The following is a 19,367-nucleotide window of genomic DNA, read 5'->3' as shown; positions in this document are numbered from 1 at the left end:
CCGAGTGGAGCGCGGAACACGCATGGACATCCGCGCTGTAGCGTGCATATATAGTATATGCACGATGCGGCGCGGATGTCCGCGCTGTATCGTAAACGCGGATGTCCACGCTGTATTGTGCGTATATAATATATGCATATACTATATATGCACGATACAGCGCGGATGTCCATGCGTGTTCCGCGCTCCACTCGGACGGTGATTTCTGTTGCATTGCGCGCTCACTTCCGCTTTTGATGACGTATCGTGCTCAAGCGATTAGTCGACGCGTCGTTTGTGGCAGCCCTACCTGAAACATTATCAAAACCAACATGACTTCTTAATTTTAGTCACATCTGAAAACTTTGTAGGTGGGTCAATATATAATTGAGGGACTTTTGAATATATCTTGCATACATTTTTATTAAAGTTAAAAATGAAAACTAATGTTTTTTTTATGGTCATTATGATCATGTCTTTACAAATTCCATAATTATTTACTATGGAAACAATCACTTATTAATAAAAAATAACTGGATATCACTAAAATGTCAACTAAATAACTGAATTTATTAACAACCACCTTCTAATTAGCAAAACAATAATAAAATGAGCTTATTCAGAAATTGAAAAGTAAAATAGCAAAATATAGTAAAAAAATACAGTAAAAATATAGTAAAATATAGTAAAAATATCATGAAAAATACACTAAAAATATACACTACCGTTCAAAAGTTAAAAGAATAGTCATTTACCACATCAACAATGTCTAGACTGTATTTCTGATTAATTTAATGTTGTCTTCATTGAAAAAAATGCTTTTCTATCAAAAATAAGGACATTTCTTAGTGACTTCAAACTTTAAAACGGTAGTGTATATTCTATTATATAACATAAGCATAAGTATTTAACTAAAGTATGAGTCAGCCGTTTGCAGATGTACAGTGCTTGGGTAAATGTTTCTAGGACACAATAGATCTACTTCTAAGACTTCCTACTTCTCTACTTCACTGTGTTGCTACCATCACACACATTCATTATCAGCCTCTGCAACATTTCATCACCTACCTGCAGAGATACGACAGCAGGAAGGGATGCATGTAACTGAATATTTAACATAAGTTAGAAAACACCTCAGAACTACAAATCGTGCTCTGAGTAGAGGCTTCCATCCCATCAGTAGCACACCCACCTTTTCCTGAGCTCAGAATCCACCACCACCTGCCTCTTCTTCTGTGGTGGCGGCGATTCTCGGGTCTGGCGCACGGCCGCCACCTTCTCCCTCGTCGTCACCTTGGTAACGGTCGCCGTGACAGAGTGGGTCATCTCGGACTGCTGGGCCGCGCTGACAGACGATGACAGCTGAACGTGAAAGAAAGAAAATAAACATTGAGACAAACAGCAGGAGTCCGTGTCAGTTTACAAGGATCTGTCAGCATTATACAGATCCCCAGTCACCACTTAACACACTCTGACATCTGCACACACACACACACACACACACACACACACACACACGCAGAGCGGGAGAGTGTCCTTGAGAGGCAATGAGTCAAGGATGAATTTCATGAATCGCACATTATCACAACCACAATGTCAGGCGGGGTGTGTGGAAGGGCTACAGATGTAGATATAAGTGGTGATGAGTGGCTACTCAGACAGCTGGGACACACAGAGAGAAAACAGAGAGTAATCGTGTTTGTGTGTGTTCATAGGTGATTGCTGATTCATTGTGTGTTCAGATTAGTTTAGGCCAGGAATGTCAAACTCATTGTAGCTCTGGGGCCACATTCAGCCCAATTTGATCTGAAGTGAGCCGGACCAACAAAATCACAACATTATAACCGATAAATAATGACAATTCCATATCTTTCCTTTTGTTTTAATGCAAAAAAGTACATTCTGAAAATGTTCACATTCAAGGAATTATCTTTCTACCAAACATTATGAACAGCCTGAAATTTCTTCAGAAAAATAACTTCAATTTCAGCAACATTATGTCTCAGTTTATCACTTACACATTACAACTTCCAGATCACAGAGTGTCTACAAAGGAACAAAATATTTAGTCACAGCTATCTGGAACTGAACCATATAGTATTACATTTTAAAAAAGACAAAAAACAACAAAAACAAGACAACATATTACAACATGACACACAAACTACAAAAGTGAGAAACAAAATGACAAAAAAAATAGACAAAAGACACGAAAAAAAACAAAAAGTGACAAAAAATTAGACAAAAAAGTTACAAAGCGACAAAAAAAGGACAATAAATAATAAAGCATAACACAAAACGACAAAAACGAGAAACAAAGCGACAAAAAGGTAACACAAACGATAAAAGTCAGACAAAATAAAGACAAAAAAACAAGACAAAATATTAGAAAAATGAGACACAAAATGACAAAAGAACAATGAACAATCTAGTATTTAACTTCATGATCCAAACAACTTGTCATGGTCTGGAAATGATTTTAAATTTATAGTTTTACTAATTTACAATCTGCAGTTAATGTCTTCTCTGGAATTTTTACACTTTGAGGGCCGGATTGGACCCTCTGGAGGACCGCTTTTGACCCGCAGGCCGCATGTTTGACACCCCTGGTTTAGGCAGTGATGAGTAGCAGTGAATGCAACTACCGGGACATCCTTGCTGCCATGGAAACGTGTGCTTCAGTGTCTGCAGAGGTCAATCTGCAATTTATCTGACTGAGTACAATGGACAAGTATGAGAGATGTGTTCAACTAGTGGTGAGCAGCAATTTCATGATGGGTTTTGTTATCTGCTGCAGGACGAATGTGTGTGCGTTTGTGTGTGTTTGTGTGCTATCATAAGGTTCTTACTGTCAGCAAATAGTGGCTCAAGAGTGTGTTAGTCCATTTCTCTGTGTTTTCTAACTGCCCTCCCATTCTGTGGCTCATACACAGAAATGGCTTAACCTTCGTGTCGTCCTGCAGGTCAAAATTGACTTGTTTTAAAGTTTGAAAATGTGGGAAAAATATATATTTTCACAGTGAAATTTCTGATGTCCACATTTTCAACATTTTTGGGAAATCTTTGAACTTTTTTTTGTGGAAAAAAGAAATGTTAAAAATGTTTCTTAAGAACATTCACATAAAAATCTACCAAAATCCAGTGAATTTCGCTGGATTTTGGTTGATTTTTATGTGAATGTTCTCCAGAGAATATTAGAAGTTTTACTGATATATATGGAATCACTTTATATATTTTTAGCATTTTTTTGGAATATTTTTACTCATTTTTTGAAAATATTTACAAGAATTTTCTTGCCAAATTTGGGGGACTTTTTAAAAATAAATTTTTAAGGGAAACTTTTAAGGAATTATTGGAATTTTCTTCCTGAAGGTTTTGCACATTTTCAGAAATTTGGGGGATTTTTTTGCTGAATTTTTGAATATTGTTCAGACAAAGAAACAATATTTTTTGGTGCCCGTAAACGCAGAAAACAGGAGGGTTAAAGAAAATCAGGTGAACATTTTGTAGTGGCTTTAGAATTTGTGGCGTCACTCGGAAATAGTCACCCATACATAAATCCAACATGACAGAAGAACAGGGTCAAATTTCAGTTTGAAACTCTGACATGAAAGAAGAAAAAAAAAGACAAATTACATTGAGCAGAATTCATTTTTTGAAGGGGAAAACTTCCAAGAGTGGTGAGTACTGTTGGGTTTCTAACAATATCCTACAACTGCAGACCTGCATGACCGACTTCATCAGCACTGAGTGAACTTGTTTGGGTTGGATATAACAAACATTAATTCATATGTAAGTCCTATGTGCCCTAGCAGCATCTAGCACCAGGGCTCAGTTTCATCACTGCTGCTTTCTGACAGCAATGCAGAACAACCAGGATTTCATTTTAAATCTTCTGGTAAAGCAGGAAAGATCACAGCGGCGCACTTCAACTTCCAGCTGATTTTAATTCCAGTACCTAATCACAAGCTGGGACGTCGAGTGAATTAAATGAAGTGCAGTCACCTAACTGGCAGGCCTGACATCCCATCATCTGTGGAAATGGCGTATGCATACTATGAGCACACTTATTTTAACCCTCCTGTTGTCCTCATTTACAGGCACCAAAAAATATTGTTTCATTGTCTGAAAAAAATACAAAAATTCAGCAAAAACATTCCCCAAATTTCTGAAAATTTGAAAAACTTCAGAAAATTCTAATAATTCCTTAAAAGTTTCCCTTAAAAGTGTTATTTAAAAAAAAAAAAAAAAAAATTTGGCAAGAAAATTCTTGTAAATATTTTCAAAAATTGAGAAGAATCTTCCAAAAAAAATCCTAAAAATATCTAGTGATTCCATATATATCAGTAAAACTTTATGTTTTCTTCAAGAACATTCACAAAAAAATCAACCAAAATCCACCAAATTTCACTGGATTTTGGTTGATTTTTTTGTGAATGTTCTTAAGAAATTTTTTTTTGACATTTCTTTTTTTTTCCACCAAAAAATTTTCAAAAATTTCCCAAAAATGTTGAAAATGTGGACATCAGAAGTTTCACTGTGAAAATATATTTTTTCCACATTTTCAAACTTTAAAACGGGTCAATTTTGACCCGCAGGACGACACGAGGGCTATAGTCCCAGCCCCAGTAACGTCATTGTTGCAGCACACCAAAACGAATCCTTGGGAGTCCGGTACATACACCTAACTGAGTATGCATCGGCGTACCTGGGTGCTGCTGGTCTCCAGACTCTGGACCAGTCGATCCCAGCGCTGGGCGAAGCTCTCCAGTCTTGCCTCCAGTTTGCTGGCCACTTCTTTGTTCTTGACACTGGACAGCAGGTCCTGGCTCATGGAACACAGCTTGTCCATAGTGGGACGCTTCACTTCCAGATCTGCCTTCACCGTCTGGCGGGAAAGAAAACACACACAAGATATGCTGAGGATGTAAGCCTTCCTGGAAGAATGTATGGATTTTATTCAAACATGCATGGTGTGGTTTGTGCAGGAGATGCACTAAAGCAGCTTCATGTATGTGTTTATATAGTAGCTCTGGTGCACAAAGACTCACAGCAAGACGGCGCAAGCAGGCCACCATCTCTGCCTGGTCTTTAAGGTTGGACGTCCTAATGGAGCGAACCAGCTCCTCCTTCTGAGTCAACCAGGAGTCAAATAAACACTGTGAAGAGGAGAAACAAGGATAAAAAAATAATGAGAAAAGGAGTGGATCAAAGAAGAAAGACAAGGGAAGAAAATAAAGGAGAAGAAAGGAAAATTAAAGATAAGGAAGGCAGAGAAAGGAGATGAAAAAAGGAATATAAAGAAATGGAGAGTGGAAAATAAAGGAAGAAGGTTAGAGGGGATGGAAGAGAAAAGACGACAGATAAGGAGAAAGACAAGAAATGAGAAAAGGAAAATAACAGGGAAGTAAGGATCATACAAAGGTGGGAGGAGAAGTGGAAGAGAAATCAGGGTAAGGTGAGGGAATGAGAAAAGTAGAGGAGGGGAGAATAGAGAAGATGAGGGGTCAGGAAAGGAAAGGACAAAAGAAAAAAGAGGGGTAGAGCATGAAAGGAAACAAAAATGAAAGAAGAAAATAGAGGAAAAGGGAAATAGGTGAGAAGACAGGAAAGGGAAGAAAGGTAAGTGAAAAGAAAAGGTAATCAAGAGAAGAAGCAAAAAGCAAGAGAGGAGGGGGACAGAAAGAAGAAAATACAGAGCATGACAATAAAGAAAAGAAGACAGGAGGGACGGGGAACAAGAAGGATAGGGAGGTGGAACATTAAAGAAAAAGAGGAGACGAGAGAAGAAAGATGAAGAGGATCAAGAAGTAAGGAGGAGACGAGAGACACCAAACAGGAAAGATGAGAAGGAAAAAGAAAGCATCGAAAACAAGAGAAAAGTAGTAGAAGACAGGAGGTGTGAAGTAAGCAGAAAAAGGGAGGAAAGAGAATGAGAAGACAGAAGGAGAGCAGTGGTCTCCATTTGATTCAGCTCTCTGAGCAGCATTCTCAGGTTTACAGCGGATCACCGTGGTAATGTGCCTGTTATCAGCCCTCAGACAGTTCATTTGCACCCAGAGAATGTGGTGATACTTGAACAAGCATTTAACCAGAGGATGGGGGAAATTAAAGCCAGTGCATTTCCTCATGTTCTGAATAATTAATCAAATGAAATGCAGTTCTTATGGAGTCTCAGAGCCATTGTGGAGTCATCAGTCTGTACTTGTCTGTGGGACTGAAGCAATCACACTTAACCCTCTTGCTGTCCTGTGGGTGAAAACTGACCCGTTTTAAAGTTTGAAAATGTGGGAAAAAAAACTATTTCACATGTTAAAAACTATATTTTCAATGTTAAAAATGTTTCTTAATAACATTCACATAAAAATCTACCAAAATCCAGTGAATTTCGCTGGATTTTGGTTGATTTTTATGTGAATGTTCTCCAGAGAATATTAGAAGTTTTACTGATATATATGGAATCACTTTATATATTTTTAGCATTTTTTTGGAATATTTTTACTCATTTTTTGAAAATATTTACAAGAATTTTCTTGCCAAATTTGGGGGACTTTTTAAAAATAAATTTTTAAGGGAAACTTTTAAGGAATTATTGGAATTTTCTTCCTGAAGGTTTTGCACATTTTCAGAAATTTGGGGGATTTTTTTGCTGAATTTTTGAATATTGTTCAGACAAAGAAACAATATTTTTTGGTGCCCGTAAACGCAGAAAACAGGAGGGTTAAAGAAAATCAGGTGAACATTTTGTAGTGGCTTTAGAATTTGTGGCGTCACTCGGAAATAGTCACCCATACATAAATCCAACATGACAGAAGAACAGGGTCAAATTTCAGTTTGAAACTCTGACATGAAAGAAGAAAAAAAAAGACAAATTACATTGAGCAGAATTCATTTTTTGAAGGGGAAAACTTCCAAGAGTGGTGAGTACTGTTGGGTTTCTAACAATATCCTACAACTGCAGACCTGCATGACCGACTTCATCAGCACTGAGTGAACTTGTTTGGGTTGGATATAACAAACATTAATTCATATGTAAGTCCTATGTGCCCTAGCAGCATCTAGCACCAGGGCTCAGTTTCATCACTGCTGCTTTCTGACAGCAATGCAGAACAACCAGGATTTCATTTTAAATCTTCTGGTAAATCTTTTTTGTCTGTGCATCAAAGTCTGGCATCAGTTTTGGCTGTGGTAATTCTCAGGACAGATCTGAGGTGTTCATCAGTTGATATTTGTCTTGAGAGTGAAGACAATTTGGCTTTGAAGGCTTCTCACATTTTCTGTGCACAAACTGATGTTTCACTTGTAGCTTTACGTTTAGGCCATCCATGTTTGTCAGTATATCCACAGCAAAAGCAAAATTACAAAACCAAGCTGTGTCTTTTCCTGATTAACTCCAAAAATGAGCTCCTCTCCCCTGTGAGCTCCCACACTCATTAAGAGTCATAAAGCAAGTCCTGGTGATCAGCACCAGTTTCCTCAATGAACTTAATAAAATGACGATGCTAAAGTCCCCTTAAATTTAACAACTGGCTTCACTACATGATCCAGCTGCAGTACAGACTTACACAGGGCTTCCTGGTGGATTATGCAGTGGAGGAAAATTACATGCAGCTCAGGGTTTTCCTCCTCTTTCACCTCATCCCGGATTCAACGTTTTTTCCTGTTAACTTTGGCTAGCTTACACCAAGCTAGCTTCAGCCTTCCAACAACAGTCTGTCACACAAGTCCTCTCCTGTGTTTTCCCCTTTAGGGTCAAAAATTCCTCCGTTTTCTAAAAATTGTAATGAACTAATGAAACTAAACGCTGAGCAGTGTCTTTTATGTCATTACTTTCATCCAGTGCTAACAAATATAACTTATGTGACGCAGCTTCTTTTCTGTTTAGCTAGCTGGCTAATTAATTGTCAATAAGTTCCTGCTGTCTTTAGCGTTTCAAAAACTCCCCTTCGGAGAAAGTCTTGCTGGTTTTTGCTAATTTGAAGCAGATAACTTGCCTTCGAGTGCTTGACTCTTGAACTGTAGCTCGTCGGAGAAAAGCATTTTGCTGTAAATTGAGCGGTAGCCGGACGTTGTAGCATCGACCGGTTGCTAGCATAAGTAGCATGCTATGTGGGAAAGCGGTGGCTGATGTCGTATTCTTTAAAAACAGCGACGGTTTCTTAACAAATGAGACATACAGCCTTTGAAAAAATATTTAGCTGCCTTTGTAAACACTCTGCGCTCACTGTGGACTTCTCTTATCTTTGGTCCACTGGAGGGGCTCCATAAGGTGGTGAAAGACGAAGTAGAGACCAACCAGACTCCAGCAAACGTCAACTGGTCTGGAATGCACCAACTAGTGGTTGTAATTGAAATGCCAGGCAATGCAGGAAAAGACTAAATAAATGCAGTCTTTATTTTATTTAGCAAACACTTTTAAAGCAACTTACATCTGAGAGGAGAAACAACACAAGGTAGGTAGGTAGGTAGGGGCAGCATTACAGACACTGACCGGGATTTGAACCACCAACCTCCTGTGCCAAAGTCAGAATTGCTAGCCGCTGATCTACCCAGCTACATGGCTAAGTCTGAAGCAATATTCGACGGGCCGGATTTAAAAAGCTCAGAGGACCTGGTACAGCCGGCACCATAGTTTGACCATCCATTATCCATAGACTGCTTTATCCAATGTAGGGTCACGTGTTCTTATAAACATGGGGTTCTCTAACCTTGGCTGGAAGTTTGGCCAAAAATGTCATGTTTGCACTAGTACGTGACTAAGCTGTTTTTTTTTCTTTCTTTTCTTTTCATTTTATTTTTATTCTTCTATTACTTGCTCTACATTTGTATATGCATATTTATCCCTATTTCTTTATTCATGTTACTTATCTCTAATTTCTTGTTTTTTACTCAGTTTTTTACATCATTGTTGCACTGGCTGCTCTACGTGCCTTTTTTAATTGCCCCCTGGGGACAAATAAAGTTTTCTGAATCTGAAATAAATGATTAGAACGAATGAAGAGTCTGGTAAACCCATTAAATTACTGTTCAAAGAAACAAACACACTCTCACTGTTGGAGAATTAAAACCCTCCAGAGATTTGGAGTTTCAAGAAAACAGACATTATCAAAAGCTGTTCAGTTAGTATTGCAATGAGTTCAGTGTCCTTTAAGCTTATAATTTAATCCTTTGAAATCTAGCTGGGAAACCATTTGGCCCAACAATGGCTACATGTCCTGAGGAGAATAAAGACGTCCAGCCTACCTTTTAGAATCCTCGGGAACCTCTAAAAATGTGTGTTGTGTGTCAATACACTACATGTACATCAGAAAGCTGATCTGCCCGACATAAACGATGTGAAGTTTGTTTCAACACACCGTTTCTTTTAGAGCGTGTAGATGTGGATGATCACACACACTCAAGCATACCTGCTCGTTGGTGAAGTGCTGCCATTTCAGTAGAATCTCCTGAAGCAGAATCCAGCGTTCTTCTGTCCACCTACAAATGGCCGCCCAGCGATCACCAAGCACCTGCACGCACACAAAGAGCATTTTAACGTCGACATGAGCACAAAAACTCTGGTTCCCTGAGAGACTGCAGCATTTTCAATACATTCATTGTCTCAATGACTGATTAGATTCACATTTTCAATTGCTAGTTTAATTTTTTATGTCAAAAATGTATTTGTAATTTACTTCTTGCCCCTTGATAGATAGATAGATAGATAGATAGATAGATAGATAGATAGATAGACAGACAGACAGACAGACAGACAGACAGACAGACAGACAGACAGACAGACAGACAGACAGACAGACAGATAGTCTGCCTCTATGCACTAAACCAAGAAGAAGAAACAACCCAGTGGATACAGGTGAAGACAGGCTCACCAGGTTAATCTCAGGATGAATGGCCTGTAATAATCAAGTTCCACTTCAACATCAGGGAGAAACCAGGGAAACCACCTCGTATTTGCAGTTTTACATTCCAGCACACACTGTTCTCTCTCATCTATTCATCTCTCTTATCAGCAGGAAACAAAGCTGGCTGAACCTCAACTTAGTAGAAAGAAAGTGTGCATTAGGTCTATGATGACATTAAGTGTGGTAATACTTCTGCATGCAGCATCAGTGCGAAGAATTCAGGATATTCACAGCAACTGTGCAAATGGCTTCTTTTTTTTTTTTACTTTTTAGACTGATTGGATGACTAAAGTTCAGGACGAGAGATTCTCATTTTCAGCAAATCTGCTTTCAGTACAGAGGAGCTTACTTTAATACGGTGCTCCCCAAACCTTTTTCTCCCTTAGGAATAGTCCCTGTCACATCAAATTATCTAAATTTCCTCATTTCCTCTTCGTGCATGTCACAGGCTTTACCCAAATCTGCTGCAGCCTGCTCACTCACACCTTCTCCCAAAGATAAAGAATAAATCACTCTTTTTCTCTCCTCACATCAGCATCTGATTTTCTACCACGTCACCACTCCAACCATGGTTCATATTAATTCCAGCCCAGTCCAGACAGTTAAATTCAGCCTTCATCCAGGCTGTAGTTTGGAGTTTCACTGGGTCTTACCATGAACCCTCGTGTCGTCCTGCTGGTCAAAACTGACCCGGTTTAAAGCTTGAAAATGTGGGAAAAAAACCAAAATATTTTCACAGTGAAACTTCTGATGTCCACATTTTCAACATTTTTGGGAAATTTTTGAACATTTTTGGGTGGAAAAAAGAAATGTTGAAAATGTTTCGAAGGAACATTTTCACAAAAAAATCAACCAAAATCCTTTTTTGGTTGATTTTTTTTGTGAATGCTCTTAAAGAATATATTAGAAGTTTTACTGACATATATGGAATCACTTTAGATATTTTTTGGGATTTTTTTGGAAGATTTTTACTCATTTTTTGAAAATATTTACAAGAATTTTCTTGCCAGATTTGGGGGATTTTTTTAAAGTACAACTTATTGGAGTTTTATTCCTGAAGGTTTTGCAAATTTTCAGAAATTTGGGGAAGTTTTTGGCAGAATTTTTGGATTTTTTTCAGACAAGGAAACAATATTTTTTGGTGCCTGTAAATGAAGACAACAGGAGGGTTAAAGTCTATAAGTAAATATGTGAGCATTTTGAAGATGTTGAAGCAAAAAAAAAAAAAAAATTTGACTTCAATCTTTGCAGTGTGTGAGGGTCACCACATACATTAGAGGCTAAGACAAGCGTGGAGAATTACCCATAAAGACAGCCAGCATAGTCTGGCTCCTCGCTGGAGTCTGTGTGATCATAACTTATAGAGTAAACAAAAGCAGCAGAAAGCCAGAGCATACACACATATAGCGCAAACACATCTCGCTGGCAAGGTCTAATTACTGCACAACACCAAAGACAAAACTATCTCCTGCTCAATCTATTTTCACTAACAAACAACAGCTGGAGTCTGCTGAGCCCACTCCCACTGAGAGGGGAAGAATGAGCAAGGAGACAGGAAAAAAACTCTACAAGTATTTAAAAAGAGAAAAGAAAAGCAGCAGATAATACATTTATGGGCAAAAAGTGTGCAAAGTGAGTGCAGATTGTGTCCTTACCTGAAGTTTGCTCTCCAAGGCGGCGGTGGCGCTGTCTCCACTGCTCTCATCCACCACCACCACCATGTGAGTCAGAGAGTTCACCCTCACCTGCTCCAGCTCCAGGTCCTCCTGCAGGAGCTACAAGGAACATACAGTCATGAAGAAAATTACTACACCACCCTTGTTTTCTTCAATTCCTTGTTCATTTTATTGCCTGGTGCCGCTCAAGGTACATTTGTTTGGATAAATAAGATAAAAACAAAAATAGCTCATAAGAGGCTAACTTCAGAGCTGATATCAGACATTTTCCATTGTTTTCTTGACAATAACCAAAATCCCTTCAGTTCTTCCATCAATATCTATGGCATTGTTCGGCCAAAAACAGCTTTTAGGATTCCATGTTTTCTTTTCTGTCTGTTTTAGTTCCATGATCCACACAGGAGTTCGTACTGATTCATAACCATAGTTTCTGATGTGTCTCTTCATGTTCTCCACCAGCTTCAGATCACAGCAGCCCATTCCTGTTGCAGTAATTCTAACTAATCTGCTTTGTTTTTGGGCTTGTGGTTTTCCATTTAGTGTTTGATGGTTTTCCACAGGTATTCAGTTGGATTTAGATCTGGTGATTGAGCAGCCAAGGCATGGTTCCAATGTTCTGGTTCTCCATCCAGGCTTTAACTGACCTTGTCTTGTTGGAAAATCCAGTCATTGGAGGCAAGAAAGAGTTTTCCAGCTGATGGAAGAAGACTGTTTTCTAGAGTAGCCCCAAACATGACCTGGTTCATTCACCCTGTTCCACCCAGACTGAAACTACCCCAGATGGTCACTGATCCACCCCCATGTTTGAATTTACCCTGAGAACTTCATGTGGCTGAAAACTAAACGGGTTGTTCACTGAGTCCTGTTTCTGCTCTCTGAACACCGAATGGTCAACAGTCAAGCTACAGCGAGGTTAAAATACGCCTCCAAGTACAGTGAAAGAGTTTCTGAACAACACTGCAGATGGAAAGTTTCTTTTTATTTGTCAGATAGTGACCATCCAATCGTAACTTAGCAACTGAAACTGTGGAGGTAAGCTCATAGTGGCAATTTCTTTTCTAACCCTTATAAAATGAAAACACAAAGGCAACAGTGTAAGGAAGCTTTTCTGCACGAACTGTAAATGTTAATATGTCTGACTGGCAGGCCTGCTTCCTTCAAGGCCATGCAGGATATGATTATGTAGTAAATGCAACAGTTTGTAATAGGTTATAAGAAAAAGAGCCCTGAGCACAATTAATGCCTCTAAAAGCCAGTTGCCTTTATTTATTTTGGTCATTCCAGAATTGGAGGACATTTGGGCTTCTCTTTTACAATTTTCTGCTCCATATTCATTCTTTAGGAAAACTGATGATGTAAATGACAAAAACAAGGCACAAAACGACAAAAATGAAACATAAAACAAGAAAAATGAGACACAAAACAACAGAAACGACACAAAACGACAAAAATGAGACATAAAACAAGAAAAACGAGACATAAAACAACAAAAATGAGACAGAAAATGACAAAAGATAAATAGAATAGAAGAGAGGACATAACTTTGCTCTACTCATCCTTTTGGAAAACTGATGATGTTAATTCCAGCGTTTCATGTTTTCTTCATCTTCTACCAGCTAAAAAGGTTATGCTAACAGGGTTTTTATGGGACACATGGATAATAATTATTCTTTAAAGTATTATGTTGATTAACAAAATTTTCCCACAATTACAAGAGACATCAATGAAAAAAAGAGATTTCAATCTGATTTTAACTGTTTTATCTGAGATTCAATTTGGCCATCAGGGGGGTGGGACAAGAGAAAAATAGCATTTTGGGGGGAACTCCAGACTTACTTGGGATTTCTTTTCTCCTAGTTTTTTGAGGTTTGGTCTCAGAACAAATGCATTTACACGACAACTGCATGTTTTAGTATTTTGTACATGGATTATTTGAAATTTGATGGGTGGGATGGAGCATGTCTTCCAGTTCTGGAATGACCTATTTATACTGGTTGGACTTGATGCTATCAGGGTTTTCTGGAGAACATTCTGTTTGAACTCACACATGTAATAAGTTGAGGCCCATTGGAAGAACATGGCTCAGACCAGCAGCTGCTCACCTTGTGCTCCTCTACTTGGTACTTGACGTCCTCCAGGTCAGGACCCAGCTGCTGAGCCCCCATCCTCTTAATTCGTGCCTCCGTCACATCCAACCAGTCTGTTAGCTGCTGCAGCTGCTGGTGCTGCAGTTCCATCAGGACCTCATGAAGTCTGGGAACAATTTAGTTACTTGTCAGTCACACAGAGCTGTTACATAGCATCCACCCTGCTTGGAAGTTTCACTCTTTTATTGCTTTCAACACTGAATCATGCTCAATTTAATGTGGATTTTTGTTGTTTTGTTGCAAAAAAAATTACAACAAAAGGCTCTTTTGCATCAAAGTGAAAACCAAAGTAATGTCAATTAACCCTCCTGTTGTCCTCATTTATGGGCACCAAAAAGTTTTGTGAAGTTTTCACTGTAAAAGTATTTTTTTCCACATTTTCAAACTTTATTTGACCTGCAGAACAACATGAGGGTTAATGATGGATTTAGCCGTACTCCACTGGATATGAAGCGACTGAATTCCTCCCCTTACTTTTCAATAACCTTTTCAAGGAGTTGCTTGGAGTGTTCTTTGGTCTTTATGGAGTGTCTCTAGCCAGGAGTACAGATTCACCAGTGACTGGAGCTTCTACACACAGACGTCTTTATACTATAATCACCTGTGTTGAATTAGTTGAGTCTCTTTAAAGGAAGTGAATGCTTGCAAACACTTATTTTATATTTTGAATGAATTGTCATTACCTTGTAGAAATTGGTTTTCACTTTCACATAAAGTCATCTTGTTATGGTGGAAAATTCTTGTCAAAAAAGTCAAAAATAAATCGACCATGATTCAAGCGGTCAATACTTTTTATTGACACTGCATGTTGAAAACACAGTATGTGTCCCAGAAGGAGAAGGTGCGGTTGAACCCTCAGGCAGGAATGACTAATTTGATTGGTAGAAATGGTAAAAACTGCCTATCCTCATCTCTCCACTGCGTTATAACGGACTGTGATTGTCTGGTGTACGAGGTATTTGGTAGTTCAGACCATGCGTGGACAGCTCTGTGCTTAAATCTACAAGATTATCCAAGAACATCGCTGAACAGTTCATTAAATGTGGCTCTGTGTCACTTATCATTGGATTTGCCATAATTAGAAAAGTTGCCGTTCTTTGTACCCATTGATGGCAACTACAGTGGGGATCTCTATTCATTGTCTCAAAAGAGATGAAGCTTTATTCAGGATTGAATTAGGACAGAAAAAAAGGATGGGAAATCATCTCGGCATTGTACAGTTTTATAGTGGATATAGATACACTGTACAGTTTATGTCTGAACACACCTTTATATCATTGTGAAGGTTGCTGGAAATGTTCCTCTGTACCTCTATGGAGATATTCCATTAAACATTTCCAGCTACAATAGTCATTTACCACATTAACAATGTCTAGACGGGATTTATCATTCATTTAATGCTATCTTCATTGAAAAAAACGGCTTTTCTTTCAAAAATAAGGACATTTTTAAGTGATCCCAAACTTTTGAACAGTTGTGTATATGTTCTGGTAACACCTTTGACCTTAAGGCCACAGGTATATTAGAAAATACCTAATTTGAACAATATGTCTCTTGGAGTATAGTGGCTTATACTTGAAAACCCCTCTTAACCCTCGTGTCGTCCTGCGGGTCAAAATTGACCTGTTTTAAAGTTGAAAAATGTGGAAAAAAAAAAAATTTTCACAGTGAAACTTCTAATGTCCACATTTTGAACATTTTTGGGAAATCTTTGAACATTTTTTGGTGGAAAAAAAGAAATGTTAAAAATGTTTCTTATGAACATTCACTTAAAAATCAACCAAAATCCAGTTGATTTTATGTGACTGTTCTTAAAGAAAACATTAGAAGTTTTACTGATATATATGTATTCACTTTAGATATTTTTAGGATTTTTTTGGAAGATTTTTACTCATTTTTTGAAAATATTTACAAGAATTTTCGTGACAAATTTGGGGGATTTTTTGAAAAGAAAACTTTTCAGGGAAATTTTTAAGGAATTATTAGAGTTTTCTTCCTGAAGGTTTTGTGAATTTTCAGAAATTTGGGGACTTTTTTTGCTGAATTTTTGGATTTTTTTCAGACAAGGAAATAATATTTTTTGGCGCCTGTAAATGAAGACAGCAGGAGGGTTAAAAGCCAGTATGTCTGATTTGTAAAGGATCAAGTCTGAACTTACCTGCTTTGTCTCTCCATGCTAGCCACTCGGAGGTGCTCCCACCGAGAGTTTAAAAGGTTCATCTGCTCCCTGACTTCCGAGTCCTCCTCCTCGCTCAGATTTCCTTCTCCTAGCAGGGCGGCGCCAGCCCGAAGGACCCGTCCCACACTGCCCTGGTGAGTGGTCAGCTCCACCATGTAGCCCTGGTGGAAAGAAAGATCTTTCACAAACTGTTCAAGTTGTGTTGCCTCTAAAGAAGGACTCATCACAAAACCCAATGCACGACAACTCAATTCACTCTATTTTACCAGGATTGTCAAGCTTAGATGTCTTAAAATAAGCCAGACATGCTAAAAAAATAGCAGTTTTTCACTCAAAAATAGATTTTTGCTTTCATGTAACCTTCTAATTTGAGATGTATTAAACTCATTTTGAGTTTTCTTGTAAAATTCAACTCAAAACAAGATCATTTCAAGATTGTTTGACTAAACAAGATATTTAAGATACATTGTCTTAAAACAAGTCCCTCCATCTGCTGAAATGTCTCTTGTTAAGTGAATTTATCTTCAATCAAGTGGGATGAGACATTTTGACTAAAAATAAGACAAACAGACTTGGTAAGATTCGGAGTTTTTGCAGTGCTTAACTCCTACCTCGTGAGTGTGGAACTGCTCCTTCACCTCCTCCACATGGTTGGAGATGGGAGGCTGGGCCTGGAGACCATCTTCAGCTGACAGCAGCCACGTCAACACCTTTAAAGTCAGAGTGTAGTTCATAAAACAAACTATAAAAATAAGAAGAAGCCCTTTATTTATATCTCTGTTAAATCTATTTGCACCTCCTGTTCCAAGCTCATTGGTTCTGACTGATGATCTTTTGAAGAGGTTCACTTTTTAAGAGGACCTGGGATTTTCTAAAGTTGTTCGCTGTAGTTTTGTGTGAATCAGACTGAATCAGATCGATCTACATTTGATGCTGTAGTTGACTGATTCCCACTGATTTGACTAAAAAATGTTCTTATATTGATTCAGTTCTCTGCAATCTGTGACAAAGTGCATGAAAAATAGAAAACAAGCGAAGCAAAGAGAAAAAAATTGCTGAAACTACTATATGAATAATTTAAAAGCAATAAAATGTCCAAGTATAATAGATAAATAGTTAAAAGATGCAGCTGGAAGTAACACGTATACAGTCCAGCTATAATAAGTCAAGAAATCACAGTAATTGTAGTTCTACCATTTAAATAGAAATTTAACAAATCAGTTCAGCCTCTGTCACTCCAAGTTGCAGTAAAACAAATGGAAATAAAACTACATATTGCATATCAATGTAAATTATTATGACTTAAATAATAATTAGAGCTGCAACCAACAAATCTTGTCATTGTAGATTAAATCGCCAATTGTTTCGTTGATTCATCAATGGGTTCATTGATTTATAGAACTTATGATTGATCAGTGTTTCCCTTCGATTTCTTGTTTTGTCCTCAATCCAAAGATAAAATATTGACTTTTAGTTGACACCTAATTAGTCCTTGTAGTTCTAAATCTAATCAGCTTCAGATAAACTAAAATGAAGACAGTTGGTGTTGTTGAAGTTGACAATAAAAGGTTGGAAATCACTCTTGTAGAGAATATTTGTGGAACACAGAATGATGTATACAAGTAAAAAAAACAAACTCACACAATGAATTCAACATCCAGTGGAACAGTGATGTGTTTTACCAACTTTTGGTCACAACTGAACATTGACGTCCATTAAATATAAGACAGAGTGTGTCAGATTTGCGTCCTACCTCCTCCAGTGCAGCCTGGTAGCTCTCCAGACTGGTAGAACCTGGAGGCAGAGGGCTGAGGCCACGCTGCAGCTCCTCCTGGCCGGGACTCAGGAACTAAAGAGGGAAGGCAACAGACAGAGATGGAGGGTGATAGTTAACAGGCGGGTGAGGAGGAAGACGAGGTGTCAACAGGTGTTGAGAAGTAGAAGGCCGGGAAGATGGAACGAAGAAACATGTCAAAAGGGAGGAAATGGGGGACAGGGTGGCAAAGAGGGAGGACCGAAGAGAGATCCAGTTCGAGTTAGCCATGACCAGAGCCACCAAGCAGCTCTGGCTTCTGTCTAACCTTAATAACCCGTCCTGTTTCTCTCTCCCTATGTCTCTGCTGAAACTTCTCTGGTTTTTATCTCTGCTCTGTGTGCTTCTCCTCTCACACCTTTCTTCTCTCTGGTAATAAGGTCCTGAAAAAATGCTTTGCAAACTCACCGCCACTGTCTCTTTTTGCCCATTGTCTATTAACAATGTGTATCAGTTTGGTCTGATGGTAGAGACTCTGAAACATTTACAGCTTCTATCTTAATCAAACATTTCATATTTAGGTTCTTGACAATCCTAAATAATCAAATCAGTAATCAAAGCCTACGTGTCCTGAGCTGTTTTTGTGCTTGGTGACGGTGCCCATTTCCAGCAACCATCACTCCTGTGTTCTAATGCTACATTGTGTTAGCTAATGGTATTGAAAGGCTCATTGATGATTAGAAAACCCTTGTGCAGTTATGTTAGCACATGGAGAAAAGTGGGAGTTTTCATGGAAAACATGGAATTGTCTGGATGACCGTAAACTTTTGAACAGTAGTGTATATAAAACATGCTTGACTAATGTAAACTGATTCCAATCAACTGTAAAATGCCACATCAGGTCCTCCTAGTCTTGAAAAAAACTCTTGGGGTTTTATTCACTACATTTACATGTCAAAGGACAGTAGGAGTGCTTGCATCTGACAAATGATCTTTTTCTTCTTGCGGTGCATTTTTACCCTCCTGTTGTCCTCATTTATGGGCACCAAAAAAATTTGTTTCCTTGTCTGAAAAAAATCCAAAAATTCAGCAAAAAAATTCCCCAAATTTTTGAAAATTTGCAAAACCTTCAGGAAGAAAATTCCAAGAATTCTTTAAAAGTTTCCCTTAAAAGTTTTATTTTTTAAAAAAATCCCCCAAATTTCGCAAGAACATTCTTGTAAATATTTTCAAAAAATGAGTAAAAATCTTCCCAAAAATCCTAAAAATATCTGAAGTGATTCCATATATATCAGTAAAACTTCTAATATTTTCTTTAAGAACATTCACATAAAAATCTACCAAAATCCAGCAAATTTCGCTGGATTTTGGTTGATTTTTTTGTGAATGTTCTTAAGAAACATTTTTAACATTTCTTTTTTTCCACCAAAAAACTTTTCAAAGATTTCCCAAAAATGTTGAAAATGTGGACATCAGAAGTTTCACTGTGAAAATACATATTTTTCCCCACATGTTCAAACTTTAAAATGAGTCAATTTTGACCCGCAGGATGACAGGAGGGTTAAGGTGCCAGCCAAGTTAAGTTAAGCACCCTGCTGGTCCATTAAATATCTGACACTGTCTCTGACTACAGTCTGCTCAAGTCAGAGCAAATTATGGGCCACATTTACTTCTGCAATGCAGTTGATTGTCTGTTACTAAAAAGCTTTGGCAGCATTTTGGTGAATCTGC

At 38.1% G+C, this 19,367-nt stretch overlaps 1 protein-coding gene across 11 annotated transcripts in view; it reads right to left on the bottom strand.

Moving 5' to 3' along the window:
- The window catches only part of dmd (dystrophin), a 315,328-nt gene that overhangs the window by 160,675 nt on the left and 135,286 nt on the right, over positions 1 to 19,367 (bottom strand). For 10 of the 11 annotated variants that reach the window (XM_055008380.1, XM_055008391.1, XM_055008386.1 and 7 more), the window contains 9 exons: positions 17,637 to 17,732; positions 16,495 to 16,593; positions 15,863 to 16,044; positions 13,660 to 13,810; positions 11,537 to 11,656; positions 9,387 to 9,488; positions 5,031 to 5,138; positions 4,688 to 4,867; positions 1,172 to 1,341 (listed from right to left, as the gene is read on the bottom strand). In XM_055008380.1, coding sequence (XP_054864355.1) covers positions 1,172 to 1,341; positions 4,688 to 4,867; positions 5,031 to 5,138; positions 9,387 to 9,488; positions 11,537 to 11,656; positions 13,660 to 13,810; positions 15,863 to 16,044; positions 16,495 to 16,593; positions 17,637 to 17,732 — 1,208 coding nt within the window. Of the gene's footprint in view, positions 1 to 1,047; positions 1,080 to 1,171; positions 1,342 to 4,687; positions 4,868 to 5,030; positions 5,139 to 9,386; positions 9,489 to 11,536; positions 11,657 to 13,659; positions 13,811 to 15,862; positions 16,045 to 16,494; positions 16,594 to 17,636; positions 17,733 to 19,367 lie in introns of those variants that run through there. The other variant, XM_055008388.1, reaches the window with a different exon arrangement.

The sequence above is a fragment of the Amphiprion ocellaris genome, chromosome 24 (genome assembly GCF_022539595.1).
Source record: "Amphiprion ocellaris isolate individual 3 ecotype Okinawa chromosome 24, ASM2253959v1, whole genome shotgun sequence".
Lineage (NCBI taxonomy): Eukaryota > Metazoa > Chordata > Actinopteri > Pomacentridae > Amphiprion > Amphiprion ocellaris.
The sequence above is the reverse complement of the archived record's forward strand: the minus strand, read 5'-3'. Positions and strand labels throughout refer to the sequence as shown.